Source organism: Episyrphus balteatus, chromosome 1 (genome assembly GCF_945859705.1).
Source record: "Episyrphus balteatus chromosome 1, idEpiBalt1.1, whole genome shotgun sequence".
Lineage (NCBI taxonomy): Eukaryota > Metazoa > Arthropoda > Insecta > Diptera > Syrphidae > Episyrphus > Episyrphus balteatus.
This window is the reverse complement of record NC_079134.1, coordinates 161,017,144-161,043,501: the sequence shown is the minus strand read 5'-3', so window position 1 is coordinate 161,043,501 and position 26,358 is coordinate 161,017,144. Positions and strand designations below refer to the sequence as shown.

General features: G+C 29.1%; 2 protein-coding genes and 1 non-coding gene across 3 annotated transcripts in view; 1 reads left to right on the top strand and 2 right to left on the bottom strand.

Moving 5' to 3' along the window:
- Positions 1-7,653: 7,653 nt before the first annotated feature.
- LOC129906419 (diptericin A-like) lies at positions 7,654-8,268 on the bottom strand. Its single transcript, XM_055982188.1, has 2 exons — positions 8,009-8,268; positions 7,654-7,936 (listed from the first exon to the last, which is right to left on the bottom strand). The coding sequence occupies exons 1-2, from the start codon at positions 8,111-8,113 to the stop codon at positions 7,685-7,687; spliced, it is 357 nt and encodes a 118-aa protein (XP_055838163.1). The 5' UTR covers positions 8,114-8,268; the 3' UTR covers positions 7,654-7,684.
- Positions 8,269-8,684: 416 nt separating this feature from the next.
- Trnac-gca (transfer RNA cysteine (anticodon GCA)) lies at positions 8,685-8,756 on the top strand. The gene has a single exon. It is a non-coding gene; the product is annotated as a tRNA-Cys (tRNA).
- A 3,874-nt stretch (positions 8,757-12,630) lies between these two features.
- LOC129916731 (uncharacterized) overlaps positions 12,631-26,358 on the bottom strand; it is a 44,182-nt gene continuing 30,454 nt past the window's right edge. Inside the window, exon 2 of the mRNA XM_055996842.1 lies at positions 12,631-13,079. Within this exon, the coding sequence (XP_055852817.1) occupies positions 12,937-13,079 (143 nt within the window). The 3' untranslated portion in view covers positions 12,631-12,936. The remainder of the gene's footprint in view (positions 13,080-26,358) is intronic.

Below are 26,358 nucleotides of genomic sequence, written 5' to 3'. Positions count from 1 at the left end.
TTATTTTAAAAAAGGGGGTTTTTGACATCTGCCTTAAATATTTATTGCCAATTGAACACGATTCTAAAAACAGATTTGTCATTGGAATCTTTTCGCAACTCAAACGACTTCTTCTACTCCTTCTCCAAACTTTAACCCATCCTCTTTAATTAATTATCAGTTGAAAGTATATTTTTTTCTGCTCAAATAAATTCTCTTTAACTCCACCTTTCATGATATAACAAAACTCTTACCTACTAATTAACTTGCTAACGATAATAAATTGATTTTTTTTTTCTTTTTCAAAAAAAAAAGTTACGTATACGCCACAGTTAACCGTAAGAAATTGTGTTTGCTTAACTTAACCCCAATTAATTATTCCTTGTAAGTAATTAACAGAGAATTATTTAATGATTATCCTTTTTATAACACTTGACCCTTCAGACTTTTACTCATTTGAAACCATTTTCTGTATATTTTTTTTTTATATTCAAAGCCAAAGAACTCAATTTGTCACTCTGACAATCGGTTCTTTTGAATCTTTTCCGTTTTGAAGATTACCTCCATTTGATCGTATTTTTTATTTTGTTTCATGAAAAACGTATGAGCTTAAGGCTACGTATACATCAGGATATATGAGTGTGTATGTGTGTATGTATTTTTTGTGAAAATTTAAAACAAGAAAATCGAGTTCAAATGAATGCCAAGGACCAATTTCTTTTGTCATCGTTGTGAGGAAGAGAAAAAAAGGTGTATATTTATTTCTTTTTGTGGATTTCATTTTTTAAAACTTTTCACATCAACAGACGTTGAAATGTTTATGCTTTCAAAGTTCTGCTCGAAGCTGATACGAATCGGATTATGAGGTTTTTTTTTCCTGCTGTGGGGGAGAATATAATAGTCGTTCGAATGGGAGTTTGGGTGGTTTCTTTTGCTGTGTGCTTGTTCTTCCTTTAAGCCACATCATGACAACATGGATGAAATAAATTATCTTGGCAATGCGAGCCAAAAATACACATCCAAACTTTAGGCAAAAAAATATTTTGGTGCTTTTTTGGTGGGTGTTGAAAATTTCACCAAAAAATAAATGATAAACGTGATTATTAAAATCGTAAAAAGTTTTTGTTTTTTTTTTCTTTATTTTTTAATAGATAAGAAATTTGGCATGAAAGAAAAGTTTTAAAAATAAATGTACGCATTCATTTTGGCTTTAGGGAGTTAACAAGAAATTTGTAGAAAAACAATTTACGAGTATATTTTTGGGATGTGCTTTTTTTTTTGTCTCTTCTAATGGAAAAAGGAGGTGTTTGGGTGGGCTTTTGAGTTGGCAGAGTTTATACAAAATTTTCTTTTACAGTCGTCAATTTTTCAAGGCTGAGAGATTTTTACTTAAGAAAATTGATTTAAATTTGTTAATGTTAAGGCGGTGGAAAAAAAAAAAACCTTTTTTAATTAGGAACTTTGTGATTTTTAATTTGAAGAAACAGCAGGGAATTTTTCGTTCTTGATAATGATTTAAAGGGATACTAAGCAAAATTTAAATTGAAGACATTTCCGACTGATTAATGTCAAATTAGAGAAATTTTTTGTTCTTAGAAAAAATAAGGATCTGAGCAAATAAAATAAGGCTTTGACATTTTGATGTCAATTAAAGAGAATTATTTCTTACAGATTTTCCTCCCAAAATAATGTCTTATTTATTTTAATTTTTTTTTATAAATGTGTATTTATAACTTGACTAACATCATTAATTTTTTTTGGCTTCAATTATTGCCTTACTTGGGTTATTCAGCAATTTCTTAACTTATTATAAAACTATCAACTTAAAACAATCTGTTCTTTCTTTTTTTTTATTGCTGACCTTAAAAACTATAAAGACTCAACTGCCTACTTGAATATACTTAAAAACTGTTGACTAAAACATTACATTTTCCTTGCCTTTTTGATTCACTTCAAAACCCATTGTTATTTGTATTAATTCTTAAAGAAGAATTTGAATTACCAACTAAGAAAAGATAAAACAACTAACATAACCGCTTTATGAGCTCATAGAAAGCCTTAACGACTTACGACAATGACAACGACAACTACAACGTCCAAAAGTACTCTCATTTATTTTCCTTGAAATTACTTCAAGTAGATTTTGAAAAAGTTTCCTCCTTCATACACCAATTTTTAAAGAAAAAAAAAACTTTAGCTAAGTAGAAAAAAAGTGATTACAATAATGATACAGAAAACATCAAAAGAAACCTTGGATTGCCGAAATAAGCTGTTTCAGGATGTCCATTCTTTTAGTTTGAAGGACATTTCATTACTTCAATATTGTATAAGTAATATAAACCACTTTAGCAAAAAAAAAAAAGGATGAAGTAGGTTGTAATAGTCTCTTAATGCGGTTTGAAAAAGTTTGGTGTCCTTTTACTTTTTTGGTTTTCAATATTAATACTTTAGTGGTGAAGTATTCAAGATAAATCGATATAACTGTCAAATATGACAGTCAGGATGATAAAGGTCAGAAAACTTGGTTTTTGTGTTCGGGTTTTTATACCTCTTTTATTTATAACTAATCAAAAATGGAAGACAAAAGATAAGGGACATCAGTTGTAAGCAAATGAATCAACCTAAACTCACTTTAAATATATTGATTTTTTCTGCCAATCAAAATTTGTATTCTGACCCTTTTTATACAATATATGTAAAATCAAAATATGTTTTTGAATAAATATTGTAGTTTTTAAATCAAGATTGATCCCTGTTGACTATTATTATGAATTCCCGAATTTCCATGCTCAAGTGTCTTGAAAACAGTAAGATATTTTTTACGTCCCTATCTTTGCCAAACACTTTATTTCGCGATAAAAAAAAAAATTTATCTCGGTAATTTTAGCTAATTAAATGCAAATTTGTTGCGCACACCAAAAATTTATAGCTCGCATGGTTTTTGAGTGATTGAATTTTCCGCTAAGTCTGAAATTAAGAAAATTATTATTTTTTTTATGTAAAAAATTAAATGCTAATTTGTTATTAATTTTGTAGTTTTAAATTTTTGATGCAAACTCCAATTTTGTAGCTCAAACACTTTTAAAAATATTCAAGTTTTGGTTTCAAAAATTTAGCTCAAAAGAAGGCTTTCAAAATTCAAATAAATGCGGAATCCAATATTTTTTTTTGCAGAAATTTGAAGTATCTTCGATTTTGTAGCTCGATTAGTTTTTTTTTTTTTTGTTATTCAAGATTCCGCTGAAATAAGACAAAACCTCATACGAGTATGCAACGAACAAAATTTTCAAAAAAGTTGCATTTGTTAATTTTTTTCTTTTCTAGAAATTTAAAATTTCTGACACAATAAAAAACCAATAATTTTCCTATTTTCATCCGCTAACTTCAGTCTTATTTTATCGGAATTTTGAAATACCAAAAATCTTTTGGGGCTATAAAAATATAGTTTGTGGAATTCAAAATAATTTAAAAACCTATTGTGTTTAATCATTTCAGATTTTGTACGCTAACTTCAGATTTAAGCGGAAAATTCAATAGGTAACTCAAAAACCTTGCGAGTTATAAATTTCTGGTTTGCGCAACAAATTAGCATTTAATTAGCTCGGCCCTCATTGGTCGTAAAGAGCTAAATTTAGTTTTAAATTGAAGATAATTTAGATGTTTGCAAAATAATAGGGCAAGAGTTTGCTAAACAAAAACAAAATTTCGACTTAATACCATTAATTACACTGTGCAAGCTGAAATCTTAGACATGTGCGCCGTTTCCCCTATTTCGAACCTGAAAAATCGATTGGCATCAGTAGTTTCTCGATTTATCGGTACGACTTCGAACAATTTTTTTTTCGGAATTCTTTTTTTCAATAGGTAATTTTAAGTATTTTACCCGGTTTAAAGTCATTTAAATTATTTATATTGCTATTTATTCTGCTCAAAGGTTATTTACTACCAGCATAAGGACAATATAAACAATCTTGAGCAATTTATTTAACAATTTAGCGATGTTTGTTTTTTTTTGAAAAAATTCAAGAAATTTCGATTTTTTTGCATTGGTAGGTATCGTTTTATTATGTTTTAGTGGACTAACTTAAGTAAATTACAGATCCAATTTTGATGATTTCTGTTCTTAAACGTCGGTAGTGAAAAATACTTTGACCTTTATGGGTTTTTAAAAACTTAAATAAAATTTAAATTTGTTTTTTTAATTTCATTAATTAAATATTGTCAAAAGATTATTTAGATTATTAACAAAAAAAAATTAATATATTTTTTATTACAAGATTAAATCGTTTAGGCGATAGAAGAAATTTTCTCACAAATCGACTTCAAATGTACAAAAAAATGTATTACCTACAACACAACGGCAACACATAAATTATAAGAATATAGTAGTAGTTTATTCCTATCTGTCCTCAAACTCAGAATTTTGTGAAAAAATTTAATTTGTCTTTTTTCAATATTTTTCTCAATAAAGTCAATTTTCTCTCGTCCTAAGTGAAGCTGCCAATTTTTGAAAGATACATTTTTTTGTAATTCAAACAAAAGGAATGTGCACCAAATCGATAGGAAATTATAGAACAAACTATTAAAATTTTAATTTTTTTAGGACAGCCTAAAGCTAACATATTCTAAAAAATAGATGTCATCAGACCTATTGTACATGTATCCAAAAACATTTAAGTTAAAAAATTAAGAAAAAATGTAAAAAAAAAACAATTTCAGACTTATTAAAAAATAGCATTTTCAAAATATTTTTTTCGAAAAATTAAATTTTATTTTCATAGCATTTTTTTTTTTGAAAAAATTTTCTAAAATTTTTATATACATAGGTACAAAAAATGGTTTTTTTTTTTTAAATGGCTTCAAAAACTACTGTTGACATTTTTTAACCTTTAATACCTTACGACACTGTCACAATTTATCTAAGAACTTTTGGGTGAATATTCCTTCTAGCATATCAAAGATAAATTGCATTTAAAAATCTTCAAACAAAATTTTTTCAGCAGCAAATGTTTACCTGTGCTAATGTTGCCAAGAATTTCCGCCATTAAATTTCTCTTAAGTATTTTGTTTGCACTCGACTAAATCATACAATTTCAGTTTTCTAGTTTATTATTATTTTATTTTGATGACCCAGATGAAATCTCTTACTATTCCATACAACACATCTATACACAAAATAAAAATAACTATAATTCAACTATGAATATGTGAATCCATTTGAATGTACATACAAATACATAATGGACACTCAAGGACTCTCCAATCTCCATCCACATCCTGCACTCTGTCCATATTATTATTCGGTGTTATGCATGAACTAGATTCAATTGTGTCTCTCCACACACAATTATATTCTGTACTGGATTGGATGGGAAATAGCAATTAGATGCCAAAAAGAGAAAACATGCCCAAGTGTGTATTTTAGTCTATTGGGCGGGCGAGGAGGTAGCATGTGTGTTAATATGTTTTGCAATTAAAATCATTTGCAAGTATATGAAAGGACACTACACAACTCAGTGCTTCAGATGTTTTACAAAATCCTGAATATAATTGATTTCTTTTGTTTGTTCATATTGCTTGTGAAATGGATTTCAATTAACAAAATTTCCAGAAAACTTATTTGCTATGCTGTTTCAAATTATAGTCCCCTGTGACACTCGAGAGAAAGGATAACAATGTGAAAGTTTGTTTATCTAGGCTTAGGTTTGGAGGACGAAACAATGTGAAAAAGTGATAATCTTCTCGCTAATGTACATTTGTTCAAGGAATAATCAGAATCTACCGAGAATTAGCACAAAAAAAACCCCATTTTTTATAGCCCAGCAAATCCTTAAAGGACTTTAAGTTTGTGAAAAAACTATTTTCATTGAAATTAGCTTTTAAAAGTTCACTCTTTAAACATAAATCATTAACAAAATGAAGAATTATTTGAAAAGTGAAAACATTTTCAACATCAACAAATCAAAAGTTCTCCATCATCGTGTTGAATAGTAAATCCTTGAAATGCATTAACCAATTCGCATACTTCGGTGGTTTAGATCGTTTATCATAGCATCCACTTCGTCGCCCAAAGAAAGAAAAAAAAAACAAAAATACTTTCACCACCAACTGCACCTTCACAAAAGATTTATGGGTAAACTAAACCATTTATCAAAACTCAAGTCCGAAATTCTGAAAAATTTGTGGAAATATTTCAACCAAGAGAGAGAAAATGTAAAAAAAAAACTAAAAGTAGACCACAACTACTAGCTTCACGCGAACATAAACACAAAAACGACAAAATAAAATTCATAACTAGCCTTCGGTGGAATATTTATTTTTTTTACTTTTTCGTTGTATTTGAAAACTTTTTCGTTACCAAACAGTTTTGCAAGGATTTTTTGTTACTTAAGCTGATTTAAAGATGAAAACTGGAGAAAAAATCTGGTGAACTAAAAGAGGATAAATGTATATGGAATGAAGGATACAACTAGTGACAAATGTCGAATGGTCAACTGAACCAAACATACCTCATTTTAAGTCTAAGTTTTCTTTTGCGAAAAATGTTTTAAGGCATAACTTTTCCAAGACTAAAAAAAAATATGAAATTTACAAAATAAATACTTAAGTGGTTTTGAAATTCAAGCAAAGTACACCATTCATAGGAGTATATACCATTAGGGCACGTGTCTTGAAAGTGTCCCAAACGTGTCCCAAACGTGTCCCAAACATGTCCCGAATGTGTCCCGAACATGTCCCAAATTTCTCCCGAACATGTCCCAAATGTGTCACAAATGTGTCCCAAACATGTCCCGAATGTGTCCCGAACATGTCCCAAATGTGTGAACGTATCCCGAACTTGTCAATTGATATAATATCTAGATCACCATAATCGTTTTGAAGACTCCTATAAATCCTTTCTGACATAAAACTCTCGATTATATTTAATATGTAATACATTTCCACCAAACTGATAAATATTCTGCTACCCATTTTTAACATCTTAATAACTTATGTTATTAAATAAATAATACATATTTCGAAGAATTCAAATTGTTTCTTATAACGAAACAAAAGGTTAAAGCCCAATCTAAAACAAAAAAAAAAAAAAAAAAAAACATCCAATATTCATTTGAGCTTTCAATCAAAAAAGGTTTTCTCACATAACAAAAAAAAATGTTTTCTGCTGAATCACATCCCTTAAAAAAAAAAACAAAACAACCAAGTAATATGTCTCAATTGAATTTTGATAGCTAAATGAGTATGTTTTGAACAAAATAAAAACTCAAATTTAACCAAAACCCAACCGTCATTCCGGGAAATTTATTCTTCCTTTTGTTTTTTTTTTTTTGCGTAGCCCAATTGTTCCCCTCTGTTTTATTTTTCAACAAATTGAAAAAAAAAAAAAAGAACAGGAGCGGTTTCAGTATCGAAAAAGACTTTAATGTAATATTTCTGGTTTTTGAAAAGTTTTAAGGCCGAAATTATTTACTCTGAATTAAATTTAAAATGTGGTAAATCTTAAAATTTTAATGCGATTTGACAGATTTTCAATTTTTAATGACGACTTTAAATATAATGGAAAGTGAATAAATTGGGACTATTTATATTTTGTGTATTAAAAAATAAAACAAGAATATTTTTTTCATAATAAATTAGTTTATTTGAGTAATTTTTTTTTTTTAAATTGGGAACAATTTAACAGTTGTATTTTTTTTTTTTTTTTTCAAAAACGGTGTGTGAAAGTGAATCCGCCTCGATAATCGGGTTTGCTGTTTCCATATGGACCGTTTACATGCTGCGAGAAACCCGCTGTTCCGTCAAAAGAACTGCGACCGTTTTCACTCTTCCAAATTGGAAAACGACTATTTACATTGACATCATAACCTTGACGATTTGAGCCTGCAATAGAAGTACCGTCCATATTAAATTGACGCTTCTCTCTATGTAAATCAAATGTATTCTGGGCAGCAAATTCCTTTAAATAAAGTAAGTATAAGAAAATTGAAAAGTCTTTATTTTAATTTGACTCGAATTATGTAACTCTTACCTCATTTCGATTATTCTCAAAGGCCAATAATTCTTCAGCAGGGTAAGCTAGAACTACAGCCAGACCCAAACAGATAAAGAATGATACAATAATTGATTTGTTCATTTTAATTGATACTAAAGGAATTAAGTCGAGATTTTAAATTGGACTGTTAAGGGAGACTAGGCTTCTTCTTGTATTTATAGTCAATTTATTAATTTTAGTTGATAAGCCACCCGTCACTTGGGGATGCACTGTATTTGGGGACTTTTTCTGTTTAATCAAAACATAACAACAGTTCAACTTAGTTAAACTTGAGACTCAATAAAAATTAGCCGTTCTAGATGAAATTTGATACAGATGACAGATGATGCACATTGTACCTACTCACAATTTTTGTATGTCCCCGTTCTCAGTGAAATAGATGATTAGGTGCAAGAGGTAATCATTCCCAACAATATATTTTTTTTTTTTTTGATAAAAAGAATGTCCGACAAAAAAAAAACTATTACTAATTGATTTTGTTATCAGTGCCATGTACCATGTTAGAGTAGTTCTAATAGTTTTCTTCTCAAGATAGCTGATAAGGTTCACACATCATTACGCCGCAATCATTCCTTGCTTCCATTATTGTTTGATGTATTGACTTTTTAAGCAAAGTGTTGTTTGTTTTTCATGAAGTAATAAAATTTTAAGTGGGGATATAGCTCAGTGGTAGAGCATTCGACTGCAGATCGAGAGGTCCCCGGTTCAAACCCGGGTGTCCCCTATAGGAAAAACCTTTTTTTGTTGATTTGTATGTTGGTCAAATTTATATACAAAAATAATTAATTTTTTTAAAATGATTATATTAATAACTGCAGCAGCAGCAATAGTTATTGAAATAAATTATTTAGTTAAAAAAGTATTTAGTTTAAATTTTTTGTGCATTATTAGGCCTTTCAGTATTCGTCCATCAACCAATTCAATTTAAATTACTGAAGAGGAAATAAAAACAAAAAATCTGCGCCTGAAGGATATTTTCGGAAAACTATCTTAATCGTTGATAAATGAGTCAAAACTTATTTCCTTATCAATATAAATATGAACAAATATCTTCTTAATTTGCCAGATTTGAATTGAAGTTGACATAAGCGATGTTAACGTTTTTTTTGGCATTTATGGAAGTTTTTCAATATTTTAACTTAATTTTGGGCTCATATTTTAAAACTAGCTATGTATAGGTACTCTATGTAAATTAATTAAAGTAAAATTATTATTTATTTTTTGACTCTGAAAAACATCTTTAATATATGTTGAGATTTATATTTTTCTAAAGGTAGTGTCTAGAGAAATATTTTGCACATGGATTGTCTAGCGACATCCTGTCAAGGCATAGGGTTGCCACGCTTTTCATTTTTTTTTTTTTTTTATTTTTTTTTACTAAACCACTAAATGGTAAGTCTTAGAGGTGTAAAAAAATATTATGTCAGAAAAAATTTAATTTAAAAAATTTGAATATTTAGGATTTTTTGAAATTTTAACAGGGTAACTTAAAAGGGTCAAAAACCTATTTTTATATAAAACGAAAGAAAAGTGAATTTGCAATACCCGAAGGTATTAAAAACACGTTTTTTATCCCAAAATCCAGATTTGGGAGGAATATTAAAAAAAAAAAAACAAAGTATGCAGTTTAAATTTATTCTATGTATATGCCCTACAAAACGGATAAGATCACGAGAAAAAATATTTTCTAATTTTACTTACTTACTTTTTTTTGTTAAACAGATTATAAATATTGAAATGTAAAAATCTGTAATTTTTCTAAAAAAAAAACACAGAAGTCTAAGTTAAATCAAAAATTTGACAGATACGTGTCTAGTTATTTTATTTTTTCTCTCTAATAATACATAAATTATTTCAAATAATATATCTCTCATGCTCATTTTTGGTGAATTATTTCTCAAACATCAAATTTCACAGTTTTGACTTTTAAACTTCCGTATCTGGAGATTGCAGATTTTTAACATTTTTTGTATGTATGTGTGACTTTCATATGTTTACAATTATATCTATCGATTCCAATATTAATCTTTTTTCTCTAACTTTTTACCATTTTCTAAATTCACCCAAAAAAAAAAAACTCAAAAATTTAACTTTAAAGCGTGGCAACCCTATACCTTTTTGAAAATGCTATTTAATGTAGACAAGAACATCATCAAACACCTTTCCTTTAAACTTTAATTCAATATCTAAAAAAATGATCTTATACGTCAAAATTTACCTTTTTTGCAAAATTTAACCATCGTGGGGCGCCATCGAGCATCCAAATAAAAATCTGAAAAAATTAGGTAATTTTTTTTTTGTATTATTTTGAAATGAATTTTTCCACTTAGGAGCTGGATTCTCGGAAATCCCTTAAATAACGAACGTATATTAATCTTTTGAATGAAACTGTTTTGATTTTTAATGACGATGAATATTGAAACTTTCGTGACAAATTTGGTTATACTGGTTGGTTTTTTAGAGACGTCAGATTTCCTTGATTTTGTGTCTTTGCAATCAGCATTGAAAAATATTCAATGCATTTTTGTTTTATATTTGTGCCATAGTTTACATTATGTTAATTTTGTAAGGCTTTTGGGGTTCGAAACTGAAATCGCAACTTTCGGACATGGTATACTTTTCTAAACTCTTGAGGTAAGTTATTGAATTCCAAAACTAGAATTGAAACCATTTTGTATTTAATTTAATTTTTTTAAATCAGTTTTATCTGAAATCAACAGATTTGTTCTCTAAACCGACGCGACGTTTTTATTTTTCAGTACGCTTTTGGTTTTTTTTTTAAATGTGGAACCAAATGGAATTGTTTTATCGCGATAAAAATGCTAATTTCTATTTTTTAGTATTTATTTTAATATTTAATATTTAAGTTTTTTTATATTTATTTAGAAAACGTTGAAGGCATTTGAAGCATTTTTTCCACTCTGATAACAGAGTTCCTCCAAAATACTTGTGTTTACAACAACAATCACTTCTTTTTATCTAAGTTCATGTAAACAGTTCACTCAACAAGAAAAAACTACATTTCTTTTGATCTCTTACCCATTAAAAAATATTGCCAAATGAACTGAAAAATATATTTCGAAAAACCGTAAATGCGCTCAATGTACCATGCAGTTGAGCTTCATAATCTAAATACAAAATACATATTTTTCTTTCAAGGATGGGTTTAAATACAATTTCATCATTCCGCTCCTGAAAACTCCCTAAATCACAAAACATGAATACAAAAAAAAAAAAAACAACCTTAAATCGTGTATAAATTACTAAATCGTGTTGAGCCCCCATACAAACCTTCTATGACTAATATTAAATCATGTCTTACACAGAAATCAACAAACAAAATCCCTAGAATTACAAAGTTCAAGGAATCAAGTAGATATAGTCAACAAAAATAACACGAAAAAAAAATTCTTTCAAGCTCCCTAAAACATGCTTTTTCCACCTGCCAAAAGAACCGAAATGTAAACTTCTTGAAAATCAGACATCACATTACAAAATCATTTTCAAATTTTTTCGATTTCTAACAAACCCAAAAAATATCCTACACAAGGATATATCAACACATCCTCCGGAATTCAATGTAAAACATCCATCGATGTACCAATTTCCTTTCACTTAACAACAACACCAAACAGAATAAAAAAAATACCTATTATAAAAAATCAAGGCTCGACGATGTGTCGAGATGTGTGAAGGACCTGATGCTGTCAGGATAGGTGAGTAGGTCCCTATACACATATCAATTCAGTGAATCTCTCTCTCTGCAGCAATATCCTTTTCATATTCAACCGATAGACATTGCCAGGAGCTCCACCCCCACATAAAATATTGTGCCGACTCGACGAGTATAAAATGGAAGCAGGTCGAACGAATCCTTTTATTTCCATTTAACGTTTTTCTTGTACGAGTATATTGCATATTTTAAGGGCGAATGGATACAATATTCTCATTTTCACATCACCCAAAACGACCCCATATGTGTCGTATGCTGCCATTGAAACATTCATGTTAAACATTATTTTTCTTTCCTGTGGCGTTGAAAATTACATTATAACGTTGATGTTTACGAATAAACGTATTTGAGTGTAAGTTATGTGAGCACGAAAGTGACTTTTATAACGGGGCCACGTCCTCCATGGTTAGCAGCATAACAACACGGTAATAATAATAAACAACAAAAATAGAATAAACGTGTCCTTTTTTTTGTTTTTTTTTTTTATTTTATTTTTATTTAATTTATTAGAAACAAAATTTAATTTAAAAGTGTCACATTGAAGTTATTTAAGGATGGACGCACTTGGCTTCTTTTTTTTTTTTAATTTTTACTGAACGCTTTCAATCAATTTTTCAATGGGTTTTGGAGTTCATATTTTTGGCTAAATATCTATACGTAGAAGGTGTGGTAATTTTCTTTTGGCTATATCTCTTTAAGGACTTCTTTTATAGAAAAAATGATGAAGTTGTTTTTTGTAGCAATTGTTCCGAGCTTTAAATATATTTTAAACATTTTTCTTTAGATGGAACCGTTTATGAGATATTAAAGTAAAAATTAATTTTGGGGGTTTTCGACCCTCCAAATCAATTAAATTGCTTAAATGACACATTTTCTATATTTTACAAAAGATATGAACTCCATAACCTCAACTATTTTTTGTCTTCTTAAAGTAATCATTTTTTTTTATTTTTTATTTATTTTAAAATTAAAATTTTCTTGGATATTATTTTTTTTTTTTTAATTATTTATTTAAGACGACTATATGCATTTAATATGACGAAAACTATTGTGTTTATTGTTTGTTTTTTATATTTTTTTTTTTTTTTGGATTGTTAGAGATGAGTATTAATAACCTTTGGCAATCACTCTATATTAGCGGGAAGCACTCATAGTTTTAATTAAGCTTTGCTTAAACACCTCGATATTTTCTTATCAGCATCGCCCATACATCAGGATATCGTGTTTGTAAAAATGTTGTTAGTTTTTGAGCATTTTGTGCCTGTTGGGGCGAACAATTACGGCAATTGCGAAGAATTACTTCGGGGAGGGCAGCTGGAAATAAAAGAGAAAGATAAAAATTAATAATTTAAATTACTTATTTGTTGTTGTTTGGTAGAAGATTAAAAAAATACGAAAGTTTGTCAAGTAGTATAAACCATAAAATGTAATTTTAACAAATTTCAGAGAATTTTGAAAAGTCATTTCAAGAACACTTTTTTAAAATCTTTTGTAAAAGATTGATTGATTATTTCAAGATTGGCTATGAGAAAATCTAAATTTTAGTATTTCGGCATGACCCTGGAGAAATTATAGTAAAGTGCCTTAAGATTTATACCTCGGAATCTAGGGAAAGTCGATGAATCGAGTATTGGGCTGCATTAGGTTAAAGAAATGAAATCGTTCAATCAAAATTGCTGCCTTATTTTAGATTTTGCTAATTTTGTCAGGATGTGCTCTAGGACTGTAAGGAAGCAAGTCCATAATGATTTAATTATTTTAAAATGCGTGGTTTCACCCGCATTTGGATTTTTTCTGCCAAGAAAACAATCAAAATAAATATTGGGAACTAGGTCAAAATTGTGATTCATATTATTTGCACTTAGTCCAAATTCACTGTGGTGTATACGTGATTTTTTTTGTTTTGTTTTTTTATTTATTTATTGGATTTTTTTTAAACTACTTCTTGAAAGAGTTAGGAAAGAGAAGATCATTGATCAAGCTAGTAATTTTAGGCTCCTGTAAACTGGCGGATTGACACATTATTTTAAAATATTTTATACTGCTGAATGGAACGGGGTGAAGTTTAACCTTCACTAGACTCTCTTCTATCTAAAAAATGTCGGGTGCCACCTCGCAAATCCAGACAAGTACTCGGCAACCTTATCCAAATGCCAAAAAACAAGTGATTTTTGCGTTTTTTTTAGAATTTTAGTAGGGTTGCCGAGTACTTGTCTGCATTTGCGAGGTGGCACCCGACATGTTTTAGATAGAAGAGAATCTTAGCTAAACATGATGTATTTTATAGCCTTTAACTCTATCAAATATTATACGCTTTGGCCAAAAAACAAGTGATTTTTGCGTTTTTTAGCATTTGGATAGGCTTGCCGAGTACTTGCCTGCATGGCACCCGATTTTTTTTAGATAGAAGGGAGTAAGTATTATCTAAAATATGGCGTATAGTTTAGCTTTCTAGTGCATAAAAAGTTATACTGTTTTGTTCAAAGAAGATTTTTTTCAGTGTTGTATTCATTTGAATGGGGTTGCCACATTTGTAGGGTTACGTTCTTTATATTATTTTATTATTTTTTTTTTTAATATTTTGACTTTCGTTTGGCATTTAAAAAAAAAATTTATCTGGCCAAATAACAAAGATATGAATGCATTAGTTATGTGACAATTTTTCCTTTCAAATAGGGTTGCCACATGGAAGTTCCCATTTTAGAAGTGGCAACCCTATTTTTTTTATTTTCAGTATCAACATATCTTTCATTTGACACCAATTTTAACCTCTTACCTTATGAGCTAAGTAACTCGACGGTCGGTCGGCCGCTTGGACTATACGTAAAGCCTTAACTACATCAAATAGGGCCCTATTTCATAAACATTGACAAGTGAGACATGTGACAATTTGTAATGTGACAATTTGACAGTTGTCTAATTTCAGTCCCATAAATAATTTGACAATTATGTAGAATTGTCGGAAAATTCGTGACAATTGTCAAGTTTTCGGATCAAAAAAATTGTCATGACAATAAATTGTCAAGAATTTTCCGAGAATTATCATGATGGACAAGGTGTCTCAAAAGGTTCCATTCAGCGTTGCATGTTGTTTTGTTGTATTTGTACTGTACCTTTATCCGATCTGTTGCGTTCTTACTCTTAACGAAAAATTTATCAAAGTAAGACATTGATAAAGTTGTCACGACAATTTTGTGAAAACACAGAAACGACAAATTTGTCATAGTCTGACAGTGACAAAATTGTCAAGACAAATTTGTCGTTGTATTTAACTGACAAATAAAAATGTAACCTGTCAATGGGCAGGTTCAGAAACGTTAGGGACTAAATATTTAGGTAATTTCTCGATCTCTGATTGGTCAACTGTCAAAAAAAATCCTTCCAATTTAGGTAATTTTATTGGAAAGCTGACTGGAAAGTTAGGCAAGAAATTTTTCCCTAAAAAATTAGGAAAGTTTTTTTTTGTCAACATGACAGCTGATTGTTTTTAATTTCAGCAAAATAAAATTTATTTGTGTGAAAAACGAGTAAAAAGTGCATTATCGGTTATAATTAATATTATTTATTTATTAAAGCGAAGTGAAATTTGGTGTCTGCTCTAAAATTCTCAAGTTAATTTCAAAATTTGACAATACCCAATGGCGTATCCAAACTAATTTAGTCAATTTACTCAAATTTCCGTTCAGAAAATGACGTTACCTAAATATCTAGTCCCTAACATTTCCTGAACGTGCCCAATATAATATGAAACGAATACTTGTCAGACAAGTGCGACAAATTTGTAGAATTGTCACCTGTCAATGTTTATTAAATAGGGCCCAGAAAGTGAAAAATTACAAGAACTTTTCAAATGTTCAAATATTTTAAATTTTCTTTCAAAATTAAAAAAAAAAAATTATAAATTTTTTTTTTATTTTGAACTTTTTATACTTTTTGTACTTATTTTTGGTTTTGTATTTTGATGTAGTTTGAAAAATAGATTAAAACTTCTTCAGTGTTCAATTAATATTTAACTGCATTTGAAGAGTTTTTCCAAGTCCAGAAATAAATAAGATTAATAACAGTAAAGTTTTACATTTCGTCCAAAATATTTCACAAAAAGAAAAACATCCAAAATATTTATTTGCACACACAAAAAAACATCAAAATATTATTCACTTAAACTCTGTCAAGCAAAACAAGTGCCGTATCACTTTCAAGGATTCTATTAAGTTTCATATCAAAATGTACAAAAGTACAAGTGCTCAACTTAAAAGTTTGTCCTCTTTTCTAACACAAATTGATACAAAAACTCGATCCGGATGCATCAACATTGTTGTAACGGAAATTAAATTCGTATCCTTTTGCTCATAGTCCTTGATATTCATTTACTGCCAAGCTTTATTCTATACCAGATATCCTTAAAACAAAACAAACACAACAGAAAAAACAACACAATTAAACTCCCAATCTATAAAACAAAACTGCATCCGCAAGGATATCCACTTTAAGTACAATTTGTATCTGTTTGTATAGAAAAACTTATACTATAGATAAGGCCATTGTGTGTTATGCTGAATAAACACCCTTGTGGGACTCTTCATCGTGGTGGGTCGACTTTGTATCTGTATATATGGAAAATAAGCGAGATCCTTCAATTAACTAGAAGTGTTTACTCCGGGGAAATTGGTTTACATAAAGTCAAAATTTGCATAGAACTTTACATTACGAGTATTTTGTAAAATTGTGTTTTTAGCTTCAAGTTGAAGAGAGAAAAGTAACAGAGATTTGTTGATATTGTTGTTGTTGTTTTACTTTTATAGATTTAGTCTCTCAGAGAGTTAAAATGAAAGTGAAACTTTTTCCCCCTTTTTTCACCATAAGGATCCGTCCGCACAGTTCTTGTCTCGTTTCCCACAACAAAAACAACATTTATATCTTCGATGGAAAAGAAGACGAATGAAGACAAATCCTTTATTCTGTTGGTTTCAAATTGGTGTTGTATGGAGCTTGTTCTCTATACGTAACTTACGACGACGATCTAATCTATCTATAGAAATCTCTATACGTTTAGCATGAGTTTGAGTGAAATTGAGATTCTTCCTCATGACTGGGTAATTTATTTCAAGGAAACTACTATTTTGTTGGATTGGCATCAAGAGAAAATAGGAGTATTCTAGGATATTTTATCTCTAAGCAAAAATAGAAAAAAAGTTATTTCACTACAAAAATCATGCTGGAAGAATTTTAAATGAAAAGGAATTGAACTAAATGCACATAAATGAATGTGCACAAATTTGGATATGTGAGGATATGTAGGGAGATTCATATAGACAGTTGAAAGGTAGGTAACCCGTACCCAATTAGGATATTCAAATAAAGTTTTTGCTCTGAAAATCATGTATGATTTTGTAGCAAGTCAATTTAGGTAGTTTCAAGAAATTTGTGTTTGAAATGAATTTTTGCGATAAATGATTTCATTGTAAATATAAATTTGCAATTTGGTTTGAAAATATAAAGAAAGATAATTCAAACAATTTTGGGATAAATCATTTGAATAATATTTATTTATTCTTGGGAGTTCTTGGGTACAAAAACTTTTAATTGAATTTGCTTTAAGTATAAAGTTTTGAGGTTTTTATGAATATTAAGTCTTTAGAGACTTTCAATGGTATTGATTTTATTAACACTGCCTGATAAAATATTTCTTAAAATTATTTATTTAATCAAAATTTTATTTAACTTTAACAAGATGAAAAAGTATAAGAGCCCAAAAAAGTTATTTCCAATAAAATCAAGTTTAATTCGACATCAGTTCGGGGATTAAAACGTAATCTTTTAAAAGTTAATGATGATGATTAACCTCAACAACACTGACAAAATCAATCCCAAACCATTAAAATCCCGAATCGAATTATTATTTATCCAATCAATCGTATATATCCTGAAATAATACCAAAACGATTGATTTAATTTAATCGTGTCCACAAATTGATTTAATTTATCAAAAGTCATGTGATATTTATGTAACTTTAAATCGTTTTAAATTTTATATGTATATACCAGCCAACACTAATATAATATAATAACGGATTTGATTTAATATAATTTGTTATGCTGGGTGAGATACAAATGTAACAACATAAAAAAGAAATTTATTTTCTTTCCTTTTGTTGTCCTTTATTGTAAGGGATTTCCTTAACCTTAAGTTAGGCAATAAATTTATTTTAAGTGATTATAACAAAATATATACGATGGAGGTTTTCTAAAGCGGAAGGTTACTTTTTTGTTACTTTGTAAGTTGGTATGCCAAAAAATTTAATATTAATAATGTTTTAAAGTTTTTGAAATATTAAAATATGTATAAATGTAGAAACAGAAAGTCAAAGACTTTTGAAGGGGTTGGGGTCAAAATTCTGCTTTTCAAAAATTCTGTTTTTCAAAATTCTGCTTCTCATAATTCTGTTTTTCAAAATTCTGCAAAAAATTAAAAAAGGGTTTGGAAAATGTTAAAAAGAGCGCACTTTTGCAAAATTCTGTAAAATCATCTTCTTGAAAAATTATCTACTTATTTGGTTTGAATGCATATTAATTTTTGTTCTATAAATGAATAAATTTGAAAATATTAAGAAAAGGTTTTTAATACTAAATATTTTCGAAAATAATTCAAAATTTTTTAATTTATCAAAAATAAAGATGAATATTAAAAAATTTGAATAAGAAACGGAATATTTTGTATCAAACAACATCGGTTCCAATAAGTTATAGATTTTATTTGAAACAAAGTTAGTCTATGCATTTTAAAAAAAATTTGCGACACTTAAACAAAAAAAATTTAGGAAAGTACCAATGTTGAATTACATTAATGTGGTGTATTTTTCTTTAGTCAGCGCATATTCTATATAAAAACAAGTAAAAAAACAGAATTGGCAGAATTTTTGTGTTCAAGTATAATGCCAGCAGAATTTTGAAAAGCAGAATTTTAAAAAGCAGAATTTTGAAAAGCAGAATAGAAAAAAAGCTGAATTTTCATTAAAAAAGCAGAATTTTGAAAATCAGAATTTTGAAGCCAGAATTTAGACCCGATCCCCTTTTGAAGGTATTCTACGACTATTTTGGATTACATTTATTGTCTCTGAAAAATTACAAAAAGTAAAAATAAAATATAAAGCTCAAGACAGGTTTTGGTGTCCTAAGGACACCAAAACCTGTTAAGGACACTGTAATTGCTTTATTTTATTTATCAGACCAATTAAGCTTGGCAGCTGATGTTTAAGTTATGTATAAGCAATTGATCGATATTTGAGCAGTAATGGAATGATTCAAAGAGTTCAAAAACGGTACTCTTTTAAAAATATCAATGAAAATAAATACATACCTACACACACTATTTTGTTTTCAATATCTCCTACTGCAATGATAAACGCTATATGATAAAATATTAAATAAATTGGACACCATCTACAGAATGTGCCGTTATAATTTTCATATAGATTCCGCAGATTTCGAATATAACATCGAAAAAAAATGAATGGGTAGGTTTTAGAGGTATGTATGATTTTTTAAGCACTTTTGACATTTTTTTTTAAGCAAATAAAGAACCTGAAACTGAACCCAAAGTCTGAATGAATAGGCAAAAAATATTAGAATAACTTTTGTTTATCACCTTAGAAGTTTAGGTAAAATGCGTCAGAACATTTTCAAATAATTTTTTTTTAAGGGAAATTTAGGACAAAAAAATCTTTCTCAAAAAAATAAAAGTTTAAAAACAATCCATTGGTCCGTTTTCAAAAAACGTATTTTTAAGAAATAAAATTTTTTTATTTTAATTTTTTTAGTTTGAACACTAAGATCGCTAATATACCTTTTTTTACAAAAATTTTCGTTGAAATCAATTAAGTCGCTTACGAGAGTTCAAAAAAATAGTTCTATTGCAGGTATACCTACCATTAATAAAAGTTCAAAAATAATTTTTATTACATTGTCATTCGCATTGTTTTTCGCATTTTCTATTAATGTAATTTCATGACTCATTGCGTTATCTTAAGTTCAATTTTTCAACGAATCTCTAATTTATCTAGTTACTTACTTGTATTTAGCAAGTAATTTGATTTCTTGAAAATCAGTTGATTTTTATATGTAAATACAATGCATACATATGTAAAACAAATAATTTTAAAAAAACGGTTCTAAATATTTTCAATTCTGTACCAGAAATCAAATGCTATACTTCGTTTCGGATTCCAAATCATTTAAAGCAGTGTTCAGTTATTTATTAAAACAGTTTTTATTGTTTTTACATTACTTACATTTGATATTAGAGCTACTTTCAAATTAGAAAACGCTTTAAGAAATTGGCAGCCAAAAGTACTTTACAGACAGTTGATGTCTCTTAAACTTTCCTAAGCCACTCAACAGCGTAAACAATCACTCCATTGGGTGAATACCAGCAATGTCAAACTGACCACCACTTTCTTTTACAGATCTGGAAAGGGGTAGACAAATCTACGAGAGCCCATATTCACTAGGTAAAAACAAATTTCTTTGGACCATCATGGTGGTGAGCTTGTTGTTCACACACTTGAAAATGCAGTCAAAAACGATTTGCTCACCCAGAATACTCAGAACTCCTCAATGAATAGATCCCAATAACATCAAAGCCATGCACGACTACGGGCAGAAGCTAAGAAAAAGTTAGTGAGACGCAAATGCACTTTCAACAGTAGGTATATGATTTTCTGGCAAAGCAACATCGCCATTGCACTTAATAAGAAGTAACAGCGCCAACGTTGCATACCTCATATAGCTATCTACATCAAATAAGAATTAATCAGCTTTTGGATCATTTACAAGACTTTAGAAAATATGTTTCGGATTATTTTTTTTTCCAGCTTTCCAGCGAAAAACCAAGATTAACAAGCATCAAAACAGAAGTTCCACAAGGAAGAAAGATAGGACCATTTTTTTTTTAACATTTAAAGCCTTAAGCAAAAATACAAACACGTCAGATATCTTGATGAACTAATTTATTTTTATATACATACATAGAACCTCAATATGATAACTACTTTCTCTTAAGAAAATTCTAATGAAAACCCTTGAAACATATGAAAAAATGCTAATCTAGTTACTCAACCACACGCTCTTTTTTTTTATTTTCAAGTTTATAATCAAATTTCAGGCTAATATTCAATTTTGACTGCAGAATTTCTAAAAATGAATAAAATATTCATAATATTGCAGATTTTCATCATCAGACTTCATCTTCTTTCAACGTGCACAGAGAAGAGTCGGAATGAAAATTTATTCATAAGCACGTAGTTGTATACGAAATGAAATAGTTTCCATAAATTCTAAATAAACAAACTGAAGCCGCTCTGTTCCTATCCTCTAATATCACTGAACCGCGTACCACATTCAATTCTCTCTTTTGCTTTTAGAGAGAAAAATGTATTTCAGCTAGCAGCCAACTTTTTTGAGCAGAGCGATACTAAGTAATCGTATACATTACCCGAGTAGCTAGCTATATAGAATTTTTTGTATAAAGTATCATTTTGAAAAGCTAGCTGCATAGCTATTTTTTGTTTCTCTATGTTGGCCTTGTTTCCTTGGTTCAGAGAGAGAGGGAGTACTGTGCAAGAGATCTATGAAATATTCATGCATTCTTGATAATATGCAGCTAAGTATCACGTTTCCGGTTTTATGCATTATTCGAAAGTTCTTCTGTGTCGCCCTCTACATCCTTTCCTAACACGAACGATACATATTATTCACATGGGGAAATGACTTTGGAAGGAAGAAGAAGGACCTCTAGTGGTGAATTTTTAAGTCTTGTTTTTTAACATTTTTCTGTATTCTATTCAGAAAAATATGACTGCATTGTATGAAGGTAGGTAGAAGTGTAGAAGAGAAATTTAAATATTTGCTATGTACTTTCGTGATGTGCTTTTGTCAATTGTACAAACGTGACAGTTGAAGCAGAAATGCAAAATCTATTCCAACCACGTTAGCAAGGATTGGGGTTGAAATTTGAGTTCATTTTACAAAAAAAACAAAAGTTGATAGAAATTTTCAATGACTGCAATGGCATGTAGAATATAATGTGATACAAGTCACGTATCATGAGTTTCTTCGTACGATATTATATACCACATGCACAATGTATTGGTTAGATTGAATTTGAATACTAGCAAATATTTTGATCAAGATTATTGCAAACGTCTAGACTATTTGGTAAAGGAGTAGGAGGAAAAATGAATAATGTCTACTATTAAAATTGACCAAATCCTTACATTTCCTGATTGAATTTTTTTCCAAAAGTTAGTGCTGAAAATTACGAGAGGAAAGAAAATAGACTTCTTGAATTTAAAAGATGTGTAGTATTCTACGTGTGGCACAAAAAAACTTCCTTCTTTTGAAATAAAAAAAAAACAAATATTTTTTGAACCGTTATTAATCGTGCTTGTTTTAGAACCATTTTTCTAATATTTTAAACGTAAGCTGTCCAACATATTTCAATTAAGTTTTTGAACGAAAACATTTTTTAAACAAAGTTGAAAAAAAAAACATGAATCTTGGATTCAACAAAAATTTTGAAATTTCAAATTTTTGTTTTTGAAACATCATTTTTTTTTTAAACGGATTAATGACTTTTCAATTCAATAATTTCTTCAAAATGGCATGCCAATTGTAATTTGTTTTAATTTTTATATACTAAAACTATTTTCTTTAAATTTTTCTTTTCCCATTTACAGAGTTTTGAAGTAAAGTACAGAATTTTGGTTGAAATAGTTTTGGAAAGCGAATTTTGGTACTTACAGAATTATGATCCCAACTCTTTGAAAAACGAAAAATCGAATTACTTTTTTTACAAAACTATAAGGACCAGTTGTTTAAAACTGTATTTTTATTTTATCAAATAATCGTTTTAGCTAAGGTTTAGTTGAGGTTCAAGGTTCATATCTGTTTATTGTTATATATGGCTTGGGGTCATAATCCTGTAATCTGTAAATGTCAAAATTGTTTTGGTTTTTGTTCTTGTTCCATTTTACTTTTTTGTAAACCACTAGTAAGTCTTTACAGAATTTTAAAAATCAGTAGTATGAATTTACAGAATTTTTAAATACAGATTTTTATATGTACAGAATTTTTAAATGCAAGATTCTGAATTAACTAAATTTTGAAATACAGAGCAAAGAAAATGGATAATATTTAAATGCAGAATAATGCTCATACAAAATTTTTGATGCAGAATTTTGGCCAAAATACAAAAATATTCCATTTCCCATTAAAATATCCAAGTACACGCTTAAACCAGACCATAACAACTGCTAATATCGGTGATTTAAAAACTTGAGCCTAGTCTACATTCCGTTTGTACAACTAGGTCCTTAATCGCTCAGTGCAATAAAACAAAAATATATTAGTAGTAGAAAATACCTTTTTGTCTGGAAAAACTTGCAATTATAAATCGGTTAAAGGATAAATTGTTATTGAAAAGTAACCTTGAATCGAGTTTGAGAGCTAGAACTTTGATTTGATTTATATTTTAAAAAATCAGAGGAGTGAAGATTTTGATAATCGAAAATTATAAATCAATAATTCGTTCAGCAAAAATAAATTATCTATCCAGAAATTGAATTGTTTTATTGTGGATTCCTATTTTTTTTTTTTAATTTTTTCTTATACATATAATTCTAAAACCCTTACAATTTTAAGCGGTTGCTTTAATTTGGCTTTGAAGCGAACATATTTTTTGTTTCTTAATTAAAAGTAAAAATGAAAAGAAAAAGACTTCTTTGAAACATTATTTTCACAAACAAAGTTACAATTTTTTAAAATAACAAAACCCAAAAAGCATATTCATCTCCATCCACTAATGAAGCCAAAATTATAAAATTCGTTAATTGCATGAAACCAACTTTTTATTCATTAAGAAAAAATTACAACTCAAAAAGAGATAACTAGACATTATTTTTTCAGGAATATTAAATTTCTTTTGAATTCCTTAATCCTCACACCTGATGAAATCAAGCACAAAAAGAAGAAAGCCTTGTGCCAGTTTTACACATTAACTGCGTCAGATAGTAGTTTTTTAAACTTACTTTTAAATTACCCACACCGACAGACGACGATGATGTCGACATCGTCTAGGTATGTATTGTATAAAATATTCTTGCCTCCAATGGTGTCATGCCACTTCAAAAAGTATTTATTTTTTTTCTTAGAAAATCTATAGAATGACACCACTTTTCATGACAACAACAAATGAACCTCTTACGTTAATTCTAAGAATTTTTTTTTTCTTTTGAAATTTTGTTTTTTTGTGAATTTCTTCCCTCTACCAACCACACAACACTCGAAGGCAGAAACAAACTCTCAAAAAAGATTATCCACTGAAAGTATCAACTCTCTGAGTGTGTAACTTATTCTTTTGAAATAAATATTTTTTTTTCTTCCTTTTTTTATTGGAACAACTTGCAGCTTTCAAAAGTTTCCTTTTTTTTCCAAAAATAATGTACATATCTGAGAAGAAAATGAGAACGAATTGCAAAGATTTAAGGATGAGGTGAGTGAGGGGGGTGTAAGTATCTTTAAAGTAACTCATACATATACGAGTATACAAAATACATAATACTTCACAGATATGCTTCTTCGTATTAAGCAATAGAAAAAGAGATTTTTTATTTTGTCGCATGAGGGTAAGTGAATTCAAGTTGAACATTGAATTTAGCCTTTGTAAAGTATATAAAAAATAAATAAAGAAAACCAAAGTCGTAGAACTTTATTCGACCCTTGAAAAAGGAAGAAAATTTGATACGAACAGGGGCGGTTGAATTTTGTCAGATTCATGAGATACCAATATTCTTATAAACGTTAATATCCTTCAGAGAGGCATGACTAAATGACATGGTTAATTCATTATTTTTTAAAATCAGGAATATTAAATTTCTTTTGAATTCCTTAATCCTCACACCTGATGAAATCAAGCACAAAAAGAAGAAAGCCTTGTGCCAGTTTTACACATTAACTGCGTCAGATAGTAGTTTTTTAAACTTACTACTGTCAATGAAAGTCAATTAGTGTCATCATTTGATCAGGTTTAAAATAACAAGGTCACTGGGGTGTATGAGTAACATTTTTTTTTAAATTAATTTTATAATCATCAAGAATATCGTAAGTACTCTGAACTTCACGTAGCGTATATAGATTTGATAAGGAACCAGTGGGAAGTCATTTGTGGCAGCAAATGAGAAAACGGATCCAGGCGGCAGCGGAAGAATTTCCTTATATGGGCTACTTGGAAGTACTCAGAACTAATGCCAGTTATCCTACCTTCGGGGCTACTATCAGCCAGGAACAGAAGGCAGATAGCCTTCCAAAACGTTCATTGAGAAGAGCTAGTCAAATGGAAGTTGAAAAACCACGATATCTTATACGGCAACTCCTACAGTCTTATTTTGATGAAAATTCATAGTTTGACGTAGTCGAAGGCAAAATTATCAGAGTTTCAACTCCGCTCCGAAACGCTCCACGATACAAAATTATATTTATCAACATCAGACTCAAATTGCGCACACGTCCCTTCAGCGAAGAAAGATGATCACGTTAAAATTAGCTTCTACGAATTTCGAGAAAACCAAACAAGAAAACCCTAACCCTCTGTCGGCACACGGGTGTGAATTTGGTAGAACAAAAATAAAAAAAATTACGATTTTTCAAAAAAGCTGTCACAAAAAAGGCTCTTTCTAAGGTTGAAAATATTTTTTTTTTCGGAATTGTGAATACAATATTCGAATTCCTCGGAATATTCTACATCAATTTCATACTTGATTCTCTATAAAATACTAGCTGACCCGGCGGACTTCGTTCCGCCATTTCTTGTATTTCTTTCTAATTTTCGACTCTGTAATTAGTTAACTTTCAAATGATAAAGAGGATCAAAACTCGAAAAGTTTATAAAATGAGTTTAAAAATATTCACTTTTAAACTTTTAGCAAAAGTGGCCTATGTTAAATACTCATTCATGCTCATGATTAAAACCTATATTTCCTATAAGTTTGAGATTTTTTGCAGACTTTTAAAAATTCCAAAAATATAAAAGACTACTCAAAAATGTCCCTAAAAATTAGATGTTTTTCAAAAATTTGTATTTAAAATACAGGGCCTATGAAAAAAATCCGTATTAGACCCCTAATTTTTTTTTAATATCTTTCTAATGGTGTAACTCAAATTTCTGTGCAAAATTTTGCGTACCTGTAATTAGTCTTTTGTCGAAGGTCTATAACTGCAAAAAAACCTTCAAAACTTGGTTTTGAAATTTTTTTGAATTTTTCAATAATTTTTTTAACTATACAATAAATTTTCCTATCATTAAAAAAAAAAAATCAACTCTTTACGACTTACCGTTTAGAAAATAGCCTCCTTTTTCAATGTCGTGTTACCCCTATTTACCCTATAAAATCTTAAATTTTTGTTTGCCTTAAACCTTCTCTTCTTATGCCTCTTTGATTTAAAAAAAAAATTTAGAAAATAAGTCAGACGGTGTGGCCGGTTAGCGAACGTACACAAAACCAAACTTTAATATATATAATAGACTAGCTGACCCGGCGGA

What these genes read in the sequence shown, in the direction of transcription:
- LOC129906419 (XM_055982188.1), bottom strand. Translation starts at nt 8,113, where the DNA reads ATGAACAAATCAATTATTGTATCATTCTTTATCTGTTTGGGTCTGGCT. An exon ending in TTGAGAATAATCGAAATGAG is followed by an intron (nt 7,937 to 8,008) that starts GTAAGAGTTACA and finishes CTTTATTTAAAG; the next exon opens with GAATTTGCTGCCCAGAATAC.